This window comes from Triticum aestivum, chromosome 6A (genome assembly GCF_018294505.1).
Source record: "Triticum aestivum cultivar Chinese Spring chromosome 6A, IWGSC CS RefSeq v2.1, whole genome shotgun sequence".
NCBI lineage: Eukaryota > Viridiplantae > Streptophyta > Magnoliopsida > Poales > Poaceae > Triticum > Triticum aestivum.
The window spans coordinates 579,106,383-579,125,188 of record NC_057809.1 but is presented as its reverse complement, the minus strand read 5'-3'; the positions used below and the strand labels follow the sequence as shown (position 1 = coordinate 579,125,188).

The 18,806-nt window shown below is 44.1% G+C and overlaps 1 protein-coding gene and 1 long non-coding RNA gene across 3 annotated transcripts; both read left to right on the top strand.

Moving 5' to 3' along the window:
- Window positions 1-6,542: 6,542 nt before the first annotated feature.
- Window positions 6,543-7,874, top strand: LOC123129733 (uncharacterized). Its single transcript, XM_044549780.1, has 4 exons — window positions 6,543-6,561; window positions 6,752-6,961; window positions 7,062-7,122; window positions 7,232-7,874. Exons 1-4 carry the CDS (start codon window positions 6,543-6,545, stop codon window positions 7,692-7,694), a joined length of 753 nt encoding a protein of 250 aa, XP_044405715.1. The 3' UTR covers window positions 7,695-7,874.
- A 6,782-nt stretch (window positions 7,875-14,656) lies between these two features.
- Window positions 14,657-17,647, top strand: LOC123128660 (uncharacterized). 2 transcript variants are annotated; one of them, XR_006463357.1, is made up of 4 exons: window positions 14,657-14,814; window positions 14,896-15,110; window positions 15,732-15,887; window positions 15,967-17,647. It is a non-coding gene; the product is annotated as an uncharacterized lncRNA (long non-coding RNA). The 2 variants fall into 2 exon arrangements; XR_006463356.1 differs by having other exon boundaries at window positions 15,732-17,647.
- The last annotated feature ends 1,159 nt before the right edge of the window (window positions 17,648-18,806 follow it).

Sequence of the window (18,806 nt, the reverse complement as noted above, 5' to 3'; positions counted from 1 at the left end):
TGTAGTGTGCTTGAGACCAAGAATGCCCGTCCCTGCATATTATTGAGTCCGCTCCTAGCGTGCCTTTTCCAGTCAGTCTCCCCTCATACCGCGATTTAGGGAGACCTATCTTCTTAAGGCCAGGAATGAAGTCAACACAAAACCCAATGACATCCTCTGTTTGATGGCCCATGGAGATGCTTCCTTCTGGCCTAGCGCGGTTACGGACATATTTCTTTAGGACTCCCATGAACCTCTCAAATGGGAACATATTGTGTAGAAATACGGGCCCCAGAATGACAATCTCGTCGACTAGATGAACTAGGACATGCGTCATGATATTGAAGAAGGATGGTGGGAACACCAGTTCGGAACAGACAAGACATTGCGCCACATCACTCCTTAGCCTTGGTACGATTTCTGGATCGATCACCTTCTGAGAGATTGCATTAAGGAATGCACATAGCTTCACAATGGCTAATCGGACGTTTTCCGGTAGAAGCCCCCTCAATGCAACCGGAAGCAGTTGTGTCATAATCACGTGGCAGTCATGAGACTTTAGGTTCTGGAACTTTTTCTCTGGCATATTTATTATTCCCTTTATATTCGACGAGAAGCCAGTCGGGACCTTCATACTGAGCAGGCATTCAAAGAAGATTTATTTCTCTTCTTTCGTAAGAGCGTAGTTGGTAGGACCTTCATACTGCTTCGGAGGCATGCCGTCTTTTTCGTGCAAATGTTGCAGGTCCTCCCGTGCCTCAGGTGTATCTTTTGTCTTTCCATACACGCCCAAGAAGCCTAGCAGGTTCACGTAAAGGTTCTTCGTCACGTGCATCACGTCGATTGAAGAGCGGACCTCTAGGTCTTTCCAGTAGGGTAGGTCCCAAAATATAGATTTCTTCTTCCACATGGGTGCGTGTCCCTCAGCGTCATTCGGAACAGCTAGTGCGCCGGGACCCTTTCCAAAGATTATGTGTAAATCATTGACCATAGCAAGTACGTGATCACCGGTACGCATGGCGGCCTTCTTCCGGTGATCTGCCTCGCCTTTGAAATGCTTGCCTTTCTTTCGACATTGATGGTTGGTCGGAAGAAATCGACGATGGCCCAGGTACACATTCTTCCTGCATTTGTCCAGGTATATACTTTCAGTGTCATCTAAACAGTGTGAGCATGCGTGGTATCCTTTGTTTGTCTGTCCTGAAAGGTTACTGAGAGCGGGCCAATCGTTGATGGTCACGAACAGCAACGCCTTTAGGTTAAATTCCTCTAGTCTGTGCTCATCCCACGTACGTACATCGTTTCCATTCCACAGCTGTAAAAGTTCTTCAACTAATGGCCTTAGGTACACATCAATGTCGTTGCCGGGTTGCTTAGGGCCTTGGATGAGAACTGGCATCATAATGAACTTCCGCTTCATGCACATCCAAGGAGGAAGGTTATACATACATAGAGTCACAGGCCAGGTGCTGTGATTGCTGCTCTGCTCCTCAAAAGGATTAATGACATCCGCGCTTAAAGCAACCCATACGTTCCTTGGGTCCTTTGCAAACTCATCCCAGTACTTTCTCACGATTTTTCTCCACTGCGACCCGTCAGCGGGTGCTCTCAACTTCCCGTCTTTCTTACGGTCCTCACTGTGCCATCGCATCGACTTGGCATGCTTTCCGTTTCTGAACAGACGTTTCAACCGTGGTATTATAGGAGCATACCACATCACCTTCGCAGGAACCCTCTTCCTGTGGGGCTCGCTGTGAACATCACCAGGGTCATCTCGTCTGATCTTATACCGCAATGCACCGCATACCGGGCATGCGTTCAGATCCTTGTATGCACCGCAGTATAGGATGCAATCATTAGGGCATGCATGTATCTTCTCCACCTCCAATCCTAGAGGGTATACGACCTTCTTTGCTGCGTATGTACTGTCGGGCAATTCATTATCCTTTGGAAGCTTCTTCTTCAATATTTTCAGTAGTTTCTCAAATCCTTTGTCAGGCACAGCATTCTCTGCCTTCCACTGCAGCAATTCCAGTACGGTACCGAGCTTTGTGTTGCCATCTTCGCAATTGGGGTACAACCCTTTTTTGTGATCCTCTAACATGCGATCGAACTTCAGCTTCTCCTTTTGACTTTTGCATTGCGTCCTTGCATCGACAATGACCCGGTGGAGATCATCATCATCGGGCACATCGTCTGGTTCCTCTTGATCTTCAGCAGCTTCACCCGTTGCAGCATCATTGGGCACATTGTCTGGTTCCTCTTGATCTTCACCAGCTCCCCCCGTTGCAGCATCACGGTATTCAGGGGGCACATAGTTGTCATCGTACTCTTCTTCTTCATAAACAAAGGCGATCATAATAGCAACCAAGGTAACAATTGATCCAACGGCATAATGATACCAAGCCTCGGTATGAATGGCATATTTTCTAATCTTTCTAATCTTCAAGTGCATTGCATCCATCTTGATCTTGTGATCATCGACGACATCCGCAACATGCAACTCCAATATCATCTTCTCCTCCTCAATTTTTTTTATTTTTTCCTTCAAGAAATTGTTTTCTTCTTCAACTAAATTTAACCTCTCGACAATAAAGTCGGTTGGAATTTCCGGTTCACATACATCCTAGATAAATAAAATCTATGTCACGTTGGTCCGCATAATTTTCATAAACAATAAATGAACCAATAGTTATAAAGATAATATATATACCACATCCGAATCATAGACAGGACGAGGGCCGACGGGGGCGGATACCAAAACCATCGCACTATATAAGATGCAATAATAAAAGTAAGAAAATGATACAAGTATCTATCTAAACATACAAGTAAGAATATTTTTCCTTTCAGAAAGAAGATAAGAACAAGAGGCTCACCACGGTGGTGTCGGTGATGAGATCGGCGCGGGCGATCGACGGCGGTGAAGACGGGGGTGGGGCGTGACGGACCGCTAAATCTAGACAAATCTCGAGGAAAATGGAGCTTTGAGGTCGAGCTTCGAGAGGAGAAAGCTTAACTAGTGTGGCTCGGGCATTTCATCAAACACCTCATGTGCATAGGAGGTGAGCTAGAGCACCACAAACCCCTCCCCTCACCGGCCGGAGAAAAACAGAGCACTGGAGTGCTCTGCTCGCGGGCGAGGGTATATATAGGCACCTCATTGGTCCCGGTTCGTGGCATGAACCGGGACTAAAGGCAGCCTTTGGTCCCGGTTCAGGCCACCAACCCGGACCAATGGTGGTGGGCCAGGAGCCAGGCCCATTGGTCCCGGTTCGTCCCACCAACCGGTACCAAAAGGTCCAGACGAACCGGGACCAATGGCCCACGTGGCCCGGCCGGCCCCCTGGGCTGACGAACCGGGTCCAATGCCCCCACTGGTCCTGGTTCTAGACTGAACCGGGACTAATGGGCTGACCCGGCATGGACCATTGCCCCCTTTTCTACTAGTGACCCCCTGTTGACCAGTCAAATGTTGACTGATCAACTAGGACCCCCTGGTTCACCTGTCAGCCACTGGTACACTTTTGTGTACCCGGTGCTGGGTGCCCCTAGCAATTTTAGTCTTTATTTTCGAATAAATAATAATTTTAGAATATTGCTGAAACTTCAGAAAATCATGTAAAATAATCCGTAACCCGGATGAAAATACTGTGTACATGAAAGTTGCTCAGAACGACGAGACGAATTCGAATATGTAGTCCGTTCGTCCGCCACACGTCCCTAGAATAGCGAACATGCAACAATCCACCTTCGGTTCATCTGTCCGAAAACGTCAACACGGGGAATATTTTCCCGGATGTTTTCCCCCTTCGCCAGTAGCACCTAGTACCGTGTTAGAGCACACCCAGCACTATTATATGTCATGACATGCATCGTCATGCATCTGTTTGCATTGTATTCATTTTTTTCTTCCCCCTCTTCTCTTCGGTAGACTACGAGACTGACGCCGCTGCTGCCCCGATCGACTACGGTGTTGACGACCCCTCCTTCTTGCCAGAGCAACCAGGCAAGTAAACCCCCTTTGATCAACCAGATATCGCCCACTCTCTTCTCTCTTATTCTTGCATTAGGTTCGCTACTGTTGTTGATTCAATAGCTCCTATTCTGTTGCATAGCCTGTCACTGTTGCTACAGTTGTTGATACCTTTACCTGCTATCCTAATGCTTAGTATAGGTTGCTAGTATGATATCAGTGGCCCTACACTCTTGTCCGTCTGCCATGTTATACTACTGGGCTGTGATCACTCGGGAGGTGATCACGGGTATATACTATACTATTACATACTTATGTTGATGATTCGGAGATGGGGGCTAAAGGGGCAGGTGGTTCCACCCAGGTAGTGGTGGGTCTGGGTCCCCGGCAGCCCCCAGATTGTTACTTTGTGGCGGAGCGACAGGGAAGGTTGCGACCACCTAGGAGACAGGTGAGCCTGGTCCCTGGTTACTTCAAAATAACACGCTTAACGAGATCTTTGTATTTGATCTGAGTCTGGCTACGAGCCTATACGCACTAACCAACTACGCGGGAACTGTTATGGGCACTCGACATCGCGGTATCAGCCGAAGCCTTCTTGACATCAGCGACTGAGGGGCGCACCGAGTTGGACCGTGTAACGCAACATCCTTTGTAATGGAGGTTGCTAGGTCTGCTCACCGGCCGCGTACGCAACATGCAGTTGTGCAACGGGCGTTGGGCTCAGACCCCTGCGCACTTAGGATTTAGACCGGCGTGCTGACCTCTCTGTTGTATGTAGGTAGGGCTGCGACGTGTTGATCTTCCAAGGACGGGCATGACCCAGGAAAGTGTGTCCGACCAGAGGGATCAAGCGTGTTGGGTAATGTGGTGCACCCCTACAGGGAAGTTTATCTATTTGAATAGTTGTGTCCCTCGGTAAAGGACAACCCAGAGTTGTACTTCAACCTTATGACAACTAGAACCAGATACTTAATAAAACACACCTCTTACAATTTCTAGATACAACCCGGCGATCGCTTTCCCACAGGGCGACGAGGGGAGGATCGCCGGGTAGGATTATGCTATGCGGTGTTCCTTGATGCTGCTCTTGCTACTCTCTTCTACATGTTTCAAGATGGAGGCTACCAGAAGCGTAGTCTTCGATAGACTAGCTATCCCCCTCTTATTCTGGCATTCCGCAGTTCAGTCCACAGATACTACCCGTTTCATTGTTACCAATGCATATGTGGTGTAGATCCTTACTTGCGAGTACTTTGGATGAGTACTCACGGTTGCTTTGCTCCCTCTTTTCCCCCTTTCCATTCTTCTCGGACGTCGCAACCACATGTTGGAGCCCCGGAGCCAGACGCCACCGTCGACGATGACCCCTACTACACCGAGGGTGCCTACTACTACGTGCAGGCCGCCGCCGACCAGGAGTAGTTTAGGAAGATCCCAGGCAGGAGGCATGCGCTTCTTTCGATTTGTATCCCAGTTTGTGTTAGCCATCTTATGGCACCTTGTTTAAGTTATGTCTGTACTCAGATATTGTTGCTTCCGCTGACTCGTTTGTGTTCGAGCCCTCGAGGCCCCTGGCTTGTAATATAAAACTTGTATTATTTTAATTTGTGTTTAGAGTTGTGTTGTGATATCTTCCCGTGAGTCCCTGATCTTGGTTGTACACATTTGCGTGTATGATTAGTGTATGGTTAAATCGGGGACGCCACAGGTACAACACACTACACGAACGCAAGGAGGCGTGAACATGGCACCCGGAGCAGAGAGATAGGGGATGCTCGGCCCAAAGAGAGGAAACTATACAGCTAAGCGCACGAAGCCCCGAACAAGTGAGTCAAACCAAATAAGCAAGACATCCAAGTTTGATTTTAGACAAATCTAATATGCTAAGTGAAATGAAACAGAGGTAGTATTTCATGTGTATACATGACCATGGTTCAAGAGTAAACATTGGCAATTGACCTGCCACCCAAAATTTGGCAGCTATAGGGATCTCAAAAGATGAAAATGAAATTATGTGGACCTTTCAATAAAAATAGTGGTATACGTGAGGGGTTGAAAAGATGGCAAGTGAAATCCGAAATTTTGGATCTCAAAATATGAAAATGAGAACTACGAGGACCTTTCTGTAAAACCAGTATAACTCGTGAGGGGCTAAAAACAAGAGTAAAAATTGGTTGTTGACCTGCCACCCAAAATTTGGCAGGCATAAGGATCTCAAAAGATGGAAATAAAATTATGCAGACCTTTTAATAAAAAAATAGTATACGTGAGGAGCTGAAAATATGGTGCGTGAAAATCATAAAATATTGGATCTCAAAATAAGAACTATGAGGACCTTTCTATAAAATTAGTATAACTCGTGAGGTGCAAAAAACAAGAGTAAAAATTGGCTATTGACCTCCCCCCCAAAATATGGCAGCGGCTAGGATCTCAAAAGATGGAAAATGAAACTATGTGGACCTTTTAATAAAAATTGTAGTATACATAAAATTTTGGGTCTCAAAATAAGAACAATGAGGACATTCTATAAAATCAGTATAGCTTGAGGGGCAAAAAAACTGTCATCCTTTTTTTTTGACAACCAATGTTGTGCAACCATCAAGGTACCACATATATTAAGCATCTTTATCGGGTGTCCCCAAAGGGACAGTACAAGTAGCAGCGCGCGGTTATAAACCGGTCCTGCTCTACCTCGCTAGCCGATGTGGGACTAAACGAACTAGCCTTTTGTCCCTGGCCAGAAGAAGTGAAGCGGTCATCTCCGTCCTTCCCGTACACCCAGGATTAGCTGAGACAACGCCGTATCACCAAGCACGCCCCTGATCTGGACGGCACAGCCGAGTCCGTGGCGGCGTGGTCCTTCTCCCCAGGTCCCTGGATCCAGCCGAGATTCATCCTGGCTGCATCGTCCAGCCGCTGCCCTCGATGCCTCCGCTGCGTCTCTCTCCGTGGCCCAGCCGCTGCCCTCGAGTCACCGTCCGACAGCCTCGACACCTACCGGCAGTAAGAGCCCATTTTTTCTCCCGCGTCCCCCCTCAAATTATCTCCTTCTCTCCGCGGAATCACAGGCTGAGCCATTGTTGGTGGATTTTATTTTTGTCAGGTCGGACGGGCGCGCAGCCGCACCTGTTAACATCCAATTTCACAAGAAGGTGCTCTTGCAGGTAAGCACGATGGTTCTCCGATCTGCTGTACTTTCACTCAATTTTGTTTGGACGGTGGGTAATTCCTTTCATCTAGTCTTCAATAAACCAGATCAGTTTATACACGCAGGGGACTTTCTGGACTGGCGCTATGCCGCTCTAACCTTCTCTCCTCCTCTGTTCCAACTCCCCTCCTCCTCGTTCCCCCAATCTTTCCCTCGCCCTCTGATCTCTCTCTAATCCCTTGTCACATCTTCTTTCTTGTGGATCCTTTCTCATCAGCTGTCCTGCTTTGGCCCTCCCGGTCACTTGTGGTTCTGGAGGGGCGGGTTTCTAGCATAAAAAGAGAGCTTGCTCGTCCGGATGCGGACGAGCCCGGGGAAAAGAGTGTTAATCAGGTCACTCAGCTCTCTTCTCGAGCGATTGCGCCAGATCCTGGGATTGAGCTCACCATGCAAGCGCTGTCCATCAGCGAACCGGCGATTGTTTATATTCAGGCTGAACAGAGGCTTGAGGAGGGTCAGGATGCAGATTTCAATTTTCTCATGAAGCTTGCTTCTACAAGAGGTCCAATCAGAGTTCTTTCGGTTTAGGCTGTGCAGCACTCTATGGCTAGAGCATGGAGGACTATTATGGTATATTGCAATTATCAAGGTATATTTTTGTCGCTCACTTCCGTTCTTTGGATGCTGTTATGTTTGTAATTACTCCTCAGCCTTGGAGCATGGGTTCGGATAACTTTCTGCTTAAATTATGGGTACTGCTATTATTAAGGCACCGCTTTGACTTTCTGCTTGAATATACCTTGATAATAGCTGTACCCACAATTCAAAGATATATATGTGTGTGCTCTCAGTTGGCACCTCGCTGCTACGACCAGTTACTTGAGATTGCAGAAGCCAGCGCCAGCCCGGATGGTCACCTCGATGTACCCATAATTCAAAGGTATATTCAAGCAGAAAGTCAAAGTGGTGCCTTTATGGGTACAGTGCTGCTGCCAATCACAGTTAATCCAGAGACAGCCGTTGTTCGGAGCGACAACACGAGAGTAGCACAAGTTGAAACATTGCAGGCTCTAGGACAGTAGAGCGGTGCTATTTCGGACCCAGTGCAGATGGGCGGTGCTAAACAATCTGGGCCATTTTCTTAGGAGTTGCTGGGCCCTCTGTACACGCCTAGGAAGGAGATGAATATATTGAAGCAGTGATTTAGGCCAGATTTGGAATAAGAGGGATAGCTAGTCCTATCGAAGAATACGCTTCTAGCAGCCTTCATCTTGAAGCATGTAGAAGAGAGTAGCAAGAGCAGCATCAAGGAACACCGCATAGCATAATCCTACCCGGCGATCCTCCCCTCATCGCCCTGTGGAAAAGCGATCACCGGGTTGTATCCGGAAATTGTAAGAGGTGTGTTTTATTAAGTATCCAGTTCTAGTTGTCATAATGTCAAAGTACAACTTTGGGTCGTCCTTTTACCGAGGAACACGACTATTCAAATAGATAAACTTTCCTGCAGGGGTGCACCACATTACCCAACACGCTCGATCCCTCTGGCCGGACACACTTTCCTGGGTCATGCCTGGCCTCGGAAGATCAACACGTCGCAGCCCTACCTACACACAACAGAGAGGTTAGCTATGACGCCCCCGATTCAATCGTACACTAATCATGCACGCAAACGTATACGATCAAGATCAGGGACTCATGGGAAGATATCACAACACAACTCTAAAACACAAATAAGTCATACAAGTATCATAATACAAGCCAGGGGCCTCGAGGGCTCGAATACAAGTGCTCGATCATAGACGAGTCAGCGGAAGTAACAATATCTGAGTACAGATATAAGTTAAACAAGTTTGCCTTAAGAAGGCTAGCACAAACTGGGATACAGATCGAAAGAGGCGCAGACCTCCTGCCTGGGATCCTCCTAAACTACTCCTGGTCGTCGTCGGCAGCCTGCACGTAGAATTAGGCACCTCGGCTGTAATTTTTGAGGTGGTAAACGACCTCTGATGGAAACGAGCCCAAAAGCAGTCTTGACCTTTTCAACGAGACGAATAACTTTCATGTTAAATGTTTTTTGATCAGAGGTCATCTTGAGGGTCAAATCGGTCGCCCAAAACAGGCTATTATTCGTCCTGACAAGGCTGTATTCTGATGGCTCTAACTTTTGCGTACCAACTCGGATTGGGATGATTTTATATGAAAATCGACCGTTTTGACGAGACAAAGACAATTCATGTAGAAACTTTTCTCATATGAGGTCGTCTTGGAGTCTTAATTGGCCGAACAATGCTTTGAAAACAAAATCTTAATACTTTGAGCATAGTTTCGGCCCTTGAGATGAGGTCGGATGGCGATGGCCCAAACTTCAAAGATGTTCATGTTGACAATACGAAACTTTTTCTAGTAGATCACTTCTCCATTTGAGACCATATTAGTTAAGTTCTTGACCGTGCCAAAAACGGGTATCAACACTTGCCCCTCTGTTTTTGGCAAAACTTGTGTGCCGAAAAATAACTTGCACGAAGTTTGTTCTAAGTGCGATGTCAACACTTCATCGGCATTCGTGCGTGCTTAGGACGATATGTATATATCGGCCATTTAGATTAGAAACAAAAGTGAAGCTAATCGAACATATAATGATTTGGTAATACCCCTTCATGATGTAAGAAATTATATTGCATCCATGAATTAAAATAAGCCCATTGAGGGTAACCAATCATACCTGATGACGAATTACATGGCATAGCCATCAACGGCATAGTTGAAGAATATGAATAATGTGTGGACCGAAGATGTTGAAACCTTCGGCTTGGTCCTTCATAGTTTTCACTCTTTTCCTTCTTCATCTTTGCCGCACGTCATGTAATGGATGCTTTCACATAATTCTTATTTTGAGTGGTTCCTTTAGAAACCCATGCCATGTTTCTTTCTTCAAGTTTTTGTGCACTAAGTTTTTGTAATTTCTTTTTTTGCCGATATGATAAGCCGAGTGAGCACCCCGCTTGTGATTTTGTTTGAAGTAATGGAAATTATTTTTTTACCTTGCGCACTCTCAACTTCTTCTCTTCAGATTTGACACTTGATTGACTTGCCTCATTGCCTTTTGTAGCCAATGTCAACACTTTAATTGGCTCTTTGTTATTTGAGATCAAATCTGAAGTAGCACACTTATGACCATCTCTTTTCACGCGGTAAACTTGCTTGACCACCTCTTTCTTCTTCCATGAGCTCTGGACTGATTCCTTATGATTGAAACGGTCTTTGACGTGTGATTTTTCAAATGTTGATCTTCTTGAAACTGCATAGTATTGGTGAGATGGTCTAAAATAAGATGGAGAATGTGCCCTTGTATTATACATGTCCCATGATGGATATGGATTTACATGAGCATAAGGAGGTATCCATGACATTGGCATTAGCGGCCCAAAGTAAGGACATGAATATGCTGCATAGAGATTTTAGGGGGTGAACTTGATGCTTCTAAACTACTTGACCGATAAGCACTTTTCTCTTCACTCTTTTTTTTTTGATATTTATCTAATAATTCAGCAAAGGTTATTTTCGATCTCTTACCCTTGCGCTTATTTCGGTCTTTGTTTTTTTTGTTTGCTTTCATTGATCATAGGATTTGCATGTTGCCCCCCAGTCCTTGACGTCTTTACTGTAATTTCAATAGAACTCATGCCTTCAAGAATATTTTCATTGTGCTCTTGAACAACTTCTTTACTTGAAATCTTGATCTCATCACCTGCAATTTTTACCTTCTCTTTAAATGGATCGGCTTGAAGCAGCCGATGCAAAAAGTTTTTGCCATCAGGACCAATCGGAATAGACTGGTCATCTCTTGGTGTTTCAACAAATTTCAATCGTCCTTTATCAATGACCGATTTAACTATTTGACAAAACATGTTGCAATCCTCGAAATTATGCTTGGACGAATCATGCAACTTGCAATACATTCGTCCCTGGATGGATGGCTTGACATAGTGATTAAGAATTCTAATGTAATTATTTTTCAGCAACAAATCAAATATTTGATCACACATGCTTGAGTTGAAGGTATACTTCTTGTTTTCTAGCCGATCTTGGTGTACGAACGGCTTTAGAGGTAAGCAAACGAATGGTACAGATTTGGAATCTCCCCATTCGGCTATACATTGTGTTTTCCACTCTAAATCCGATGTCTTTGGATAAGATATTATATTAGCATCGGATTTCTCAAAAGAATTTAACATTGGCTTTAAATTTTTGAAACGAAAATAGTTAGAACACACGTGTCTCAATTGAGACCAAGTGAAAGCCAAGTATGAAACAAGCATAGCTACCCCCTTAGAGATAGGTTTTAAGTAAAGCAATGGGGAAGCCTTTGGCTGCAATAATAAGTCACTATCGGTCTTTATGAATGGGACAATAGGTTGACCGATATACTTTGTAACAATTTTGTTGCTCACAAGTAAATTACCCTTCATCATTGGTCCTTCAGAATTACTTATAAGATTTTTTCTAATAGATGCATCAACAATAAAGTTGTGACCAAATCTGAAAATAGGTAAATCACTTGGTAGACATACCTCTTCATACACGTTGGGAGAGCATGATGGTTGTATCACTTGAATAATACTATGTTCCACTTTTGAATAACTGTCCAATGCCTTGGCATCCTCTTTTTCTTTGATAGATTCGGTACACATACTATTTGATTCGGATTTTTCAATAACCGGATTTTCTTTGTTACCTGAATCAATACTTTTCTCTTTTTGAATTTGCAAGCCTTCTAGCTCTTGTCTTATTTTAGCCCACATCTCAGTTTGGCGAGCTTTAAACTTTTTCATCTCAATTTGCATCCACTCCTCATGAAATCGCCCCCCAATGCTTTGAGACTCTTTCAGCAATGAGGTGCCGAAACTTTGCAATTGTTTAGGGGGCACATTGGTTGCTACAGAACTAGGCGAATGCATCATTTGCACAACTCTTGCTTTTACAGTAGCAAAGTCATGAGGCTTCCCGCCATCTATTAGTTCCTGGCGAATAGCGTTGCACAAATCCCAAGAGAATGTAAGCTTTTTTGTCAATTACCCAATCTGGATATGGTTGTCCCCCCGATGCTTTTAGACTCTTTTGTCAATGAGATGTTGCCGAAATTCTGTAATTATGTTGGGGGGACATGATATACCACGGTAGTAGGTGAAGGCATTTGTGCTCCTGTAGAAGTTTCACTTATTCGGCCATGACCATGAAGGTGCGGAGCCGAATTATGGACATCAACAGTTGCATATGGTGCCAGAAAATTAGTAGCATGAGGTGTAGCATATGATGTTTGAGGGTATTGGTTGAATAACTAGTAGTAGCATGTCCAATTCCCCTATCCACCAACACGTTTGGATTAACATACTGCAAGTTATTTGCCGATGAATAAAAAGTTGAAACACTTTGTTGCATACTATTGGAAGTTCCTACATGGTGTGTCTCGACTTGATTAAACAAACTCATCATGTTGTTCATCGGCATATAGATTTGTGGGGTTGCCGATGCATGGGAGTTGGGATACATATCTTGCATGTTGCTAAAATTATATGAAGTTGAAGCATGAAGATTATTCTGAATCGGCTGTTGCGAATAATTAGATGCATAATTGATAAAACTAGGGCTAGCCGATACATTATGCTCATTAAGCGATCTGGCAACAACATATGCATTATTTGCATCTACATAAGTGAATTGGGTATTCATATTACCTTTGTAGATTACAAACCCTAGATGACGATTTCTTTGTAACAAGAACGGGCTGGAGACCGTTCAAAGCTTCATCCCCAGCGGAGTCGCCAAAAAGTGTGTTCGCACATGAACACGTCACCATGTACCCTCGACGCCGGGGGTGATGCACCGCAGCTTACATCGAAGGAGACCTGCCAAAAGCGCGTTATGCAAGCAATCCGGTGGGTGCTTTTGAAGACCCGAAACCCCACGCACCTGGGAGGGAGCCCGTCAGGGCGCGCGGAGGCTATGGGCTGCCCTAGGTCGACCTGATCGCCCCTAGGGCCTCGAGGTTCGCCACCCTGCAACAAGAAGAACAGACGAAGAACGAGGAAGAAAAAGAACTAGGGTTAAGGAGAAAAGATAAAAGATAAAAAGTGGTAGATGATTTGATCGTTGTGTGTTGTTCAATCGGCCGTCACCCCTTAGGTATATAAGAGGTGGCTAGACTTCCCGTGCAAGGAAAAGGCTTGGATTCATGTCCAAAACCCTAGTCAAATTCGGATTGGTTTTGTCTGAACTTTCCAAAACTGTTCGGTTTAAACTGGCTGCACCTTGCGAGTAACTTTTGAGGTGGTAAACGACTTTGGATGGAAACGATCCCAAAAGCAATCTTGACCGTTTCGACGAGACGAATAACTTTCATGTTGATTGTTTTTTGATCAAAGGTCATCTTGAAGGTCAAATCGGTCGCGCAAAACAGGCTATTACTCGTGCTACCCATTAGACAGGGTGTCTGGTGGGGCGCGCCATTTTTTGCGTCCTGACAGGGTTATATTCCGATGGCCCTGTCAGGACGCAAAAAACGTTCCCATTTTCAAAATTTATTGGCCAATTTCCAAAAAATGTTTATGCTTTCAATTTTTTTGGGAGTTTCAAAAAATGTTTCCATTTAAAGAATTGTTTGAAATTCAAAATATATGTTTGTGTTTCAATTTTTGTTCGGGAGTTTCAAAAAATGCTTGCTTTTTAATAAAAACTTTGGATTTTCAAAAAAAAAATCTAGGTCTCAAAAAATGTTTCCAATTTCAAAAAATGTACGGAATTTCAAAAAATCTTCAGAAATTTCGAAAATTGTTTGCGTTCTAAAAATATATTCTTTCTATAAAAAAAGCTTAAAATTTTTAAAGCACTAAAACTTGGTTGCTACAGGACACTGGACATACAAAGGCCGTCTGCTACAGTAGCCCCGGCAAACAGTCGATGAATCGCATAGGGCATAGATGACCTGGGCCGACCCATTTAAGGCAGCGAGGCGTGAAAATAAAAGAAAAACTACGCCCTGGTGGGAGTCGAACCCACAAACAGCGGCAAACACGACCACGCAGCTAACCAGTGCGACGAGGAAACTCTAGTGGCTAAGAAACGAAAGCCACACTATATCTTTATCTTTACCTAATCTTTGCACGGGGAAACTCTGTATTTTAGTATTCAACCCGCAGTCCTTTATTAAGTGAGAAAAACGTTTCGTTCAGGTTGTTTTTCTAAACGCCCCCTGTAGTTTCCAATATTCAACCCTTGGTCCACAAGCAAAAAATAGAGCACGGGCTCTCCCTCACCTCCCGATCCCAGCCGCCAGGAGGCGACCGACCCCGGCGACGCTCGATCCGTTGCCGCGACGCGCGCCGGTCGGCGCCGGCGAGCACAGCACCCTGCACCACCGTTAAGCCTCAGATCCTCCTCTCCTCCACGCGCGCCCGAGCTCGTCACTGTGCGCCGCCCGGGAGGGCTCGCGGTTCGATGCAGAACGGCAGCGGACGGAGCTTGCAGGGCCCGGATCTGCCGGGGGGGGGGGGGGGTGTGTGCCGGTGACGCTGAGGAAAGGCCGGAGCGCGCTTCCCGGTCGGCTCCATGGTGGCTCCTGGGCAGAAATCCATGGCGCTCCTGGGCAGAAAGGAGATAGGGAGGTGAGGGAGAAAGAAGGGACAGTGATGAGCTCCACACAGAAAAGGTTAGACACCTGGTATAAGCCTATCATTTCCTGAATCTTTCAATTCTGACGCTTAAATTGTTTGTCCTGATGTGTTTTCAGAATCTCATACTGCAAAGATTGATGGTCAGATCAAGTGTATTAATGAAATGTGCAACATGATGTCTCTTGATCTTAAGAAGACATTATATGAAGTTCATCCCAGCTTTGTTGAATTGGAAAGAATCAAATCCATGAGTATAAGTGATAGCACACTTGATAGGCTTGCAGGAAAAGTTCATGCACTAAATCAAGAAAAGAAACAGAGGCTCCGGAAGGTACTGGTGTTTGCTGTTCATGTTTGTCATTTAACAAAAGTATGGGTCTGTGTGTATCTTTAGCGTATTCACCTTAGTCTATATGTTTTACTGTTGACCTCCAGTATGGGCCTGTCATTGTGTTTGAGTAGTTGACCTGATAATATGATTCAGCTTAGCAAATCATATCATGATTTATTTTTCCTGAACTGTCGAATATGTTGTCTTGCTTGTAACTCTTATGATTCAATGTACCTGTACATTTAATAAAAGCAGGAGCATGTATCTATCTTACTTCAATGCTTTCACCTTGGCATATATTGTTTTACTATTTGACCTCCAGTATGCCGGTCATTGAATTTGAGACTTGACATTATAATGCGATTCAGCTTAGCAAAGCATATCATGAATTTTTCTAAACCTTTTGTAGTTCGATTTATTTGGTTTATGCCATTCCATTATGATTTACATACACTATACATGACATGGTTTGCCATCCTAATTCAGTTTTATTCCTGACCAGTGTATGGTTTACTGACTTGTGCATTTTAGCATGCTTTCCTTTCAACTTCTGCTAAATATTGTTCCATATTTCTTTGTATCAAAGATCCATATTGTTGAAATTTGCATTATCTATTGCAGCTACAAGATCATGGAAGCACACTCATTGAGTTATGGAGTCTAATAGACACACCATTAGATGAACAGAAATGCTTTGATCATGTTACTTCTTTGATTTCAGTCTCACAAAATACAGCGATGCCCCAAGGATGCCTTGCACATGACCTTATTAAGAAGGTTAGAGTTGATTCTTGATTGTCTATTTATTTACTTATTTTCTTTCTATTTTCATCAAGCTAATTTCTTTAAATTATAGTAAATGTCATGTGAAATTCCTTTCCCCCGTTGTTTGGGTAGAGGTTGAGGTCAAGAGACTGAAGCATTTGAAAGCTCACAAAATGGAAGAGCTTGTCTTAAAGAATATGACTGAGCTTGAAGAAATCTACAAAAGTGTTCACATGTATATTGACAGCAATCATGAGTGGCAGATTCTCACTGAACTTATTGATTCTGGTTCACTTCTTTCCCATGCTTTTCATCCTGAAGATACATAACTGAAGTTATTATATACAGTTTTGTTTCCATTAAGAACTACCCGATGCATGATTTAACTGGTGCTCCTTACTTATATAAGGTTGCTGTTTCTGTCTCATCTTAAAATTCTGTGAATTTCTTAGTCAAATGCAATGGTAGGTTCTGCAACTGTCTTTCAACTTTGTGCCTTCTAAGTATCAGCTTGAATATTTAGGCAGATCAATTTGGATACAAAAATTGAATAAGCTCTTATGAAAACTAAAAGGGAAAAAATATTGCAACTTTGCAAGTCATTGCGTCTCTCCTTCAGAGGACGATTGCGCATTCATGCTCTAGGATTTTTTTTTACTGAGCTCAAGGTTGTGAACTATATATTTCCATTTCTTTGGTAGTGATATTTAGTTAAATTGGAGGTCCTAGCTATAGAACATCAACAGTGTAAATTATATGCATTGCTAGAGGGGGAGGGGGGATTTGGATACAAAAATTGAATAAAAGCTCTTATGAAAAATAAAAGGGAAAAAATATTGCAAGTCATTGCGTCTCTCCTTCAGAGGACAATTGCGCATTCATGCTCTAGGATTTTTATTACTGAGCTCAAGGTTGTGAAATATTTATTTCCATTTATTTGGTAGTGATATTTGGTTAAACTGGAGATCCTAGCTATAGAACATCAACAGTGTAAAGTATATGCATTGCTGCTCAGAGGTTCTGTAGATCCATCTTTGCTGATTTTTCATCTTTATCATGTATGCTTCAATTCTTGCATGCCAAATAAACATAAGTTCATGTTTTATTGTTTAGTTGTCTCATGTTCGCTCTTCATTATTCTATATCAAAGTGATGTCGTTCAATGCGTTTGTCCCTTTCTGATGTAGAAATTGATTTCCATGAGGCATGAACTCAAGGTGCAACAATATCATTCTTCCTGGTGTTGCATTAAATATACCTCTTATTTGTTAAAAAAATCCTCTGGATTTGGGATTAGTATATTAGGTAGACATCTTTTGGTTAACGGCAGATTTGAGCGCAGGGTAGAATTCTTGGTTGATTCTAGAATTTCTTTGTAGATTAGCTGGCAGATTAGAACATCTTTGGCAAGTTCTTTGTTGGTTAGGTCCAGCTCCCTTGGCACTGGACCCAGCAGACGTGTGTGCGTGTGCGGATCTCCCATGCATCCACTGCACCACTTGTTGTTGGGTGGCAGTGGGGTATCCAAGCGTGTGGAAGGCCTATCCGCCATGGCGGCGCAGCTCGGCTCCAAGGAGAACAGTTCCAAGGCCCAACTAACAGGCTACCACAATTCCTAGCCCAATCGCGGACTGTAATTAAATTGCTTTATTGATCAATCTATTAGTTAATCATAGGCTACAATTAACCAGTGTAGTTTGGGTGTGCAGCACCAGAGACCATTTGATTGAATTGGTGGTACAGTAATACTAGCCTAATACAATTATCATATCCTTTTGTCCTGTCAAGCATATGGTCTTTTGTCCTGTCAAGCAAATGGTTAATTACTGGAAAGTAGAGCATTGCATTTTCTGTGTGCAATCCACACTGACTTCTTTACTATGTGTACTCATGTAGTATTTAGGTTAGAATAGTATCAGATTTGATTGGTCCCTCAGTTCATAACAGACATTGACCGGTTACTTCTTTCTGGCTTTAACTTTGAAGCCTAAATAACCACCTTTTGCTACTTAATTGCGCTTGCAGTCATTTGTGGTTCTCAGTTCATGAATAATATATGTTGACAAGACATAAATTCAGAACTTCTGGCACATATGTACTTTAATATACTTGCACGCTTTAATTTTGTCATTGAAATTGTTTCTTTGTTCTTCCAGGTTTTGGGTAGCCAGTCAAGTCATGTAATACTTTATCGTACCATTCCTTTTGATGTTAGATGTACAACAGTTTTATGCTCAAATAAAGATATATATGCATACAAATTAGTTGCTGGTTATTCCTCCATGATTTAGTTTTCCAGTTAAATGTAGTCTTGCCTCTTGCTCTTGCGCTCGTGTGATTGAAAACTAAGAGTACATGCATATGTGCATACACTCTGCCCCTCCTCTGTTTCCATTACTTTGAGCTACAGGAAAGGGAAATTACAGGTAGATAAAGTAGCATATGGGGGTAGCACTCACCTCTCCCTGTGAGGTTGCATCGAGGTCCAAACTTCAAGTGAGTCTTCACAAGCTTGTGTTGTATCTTGGGGTACCAGCTGACCGCCCCTGCACGCGATGCTATTCGACGGGGAACAACGGCATGGAGCAGCTGCCACAACTTATTTGGCGTGCCGGACGCAAGCGGTGCTACCCGCAATAGCTCTCGCCTTGCCGACGACGACGACCTTAGACGGCAGACAACATCTCACCTTGTGTGAATCGTCTTTGAGCTCGAACTGAGGAGAACATAGGCATGGGAGCAGCTGCCACAACTTAGGCCCGGGCTTGGACGCGCTGGACGCGGGCCGTGCTACCCGCAAGGGATCCCTACTTGCCGCCGGCGACGGCGATGGCCCCGGACGGCGGACTGACATCTCACCGTCTCACTTTGTGGGAAACGCCTCGTTGAGGTCGAACTGAGGCAGCCAGAGGAGAGTCAATTACACCGGTG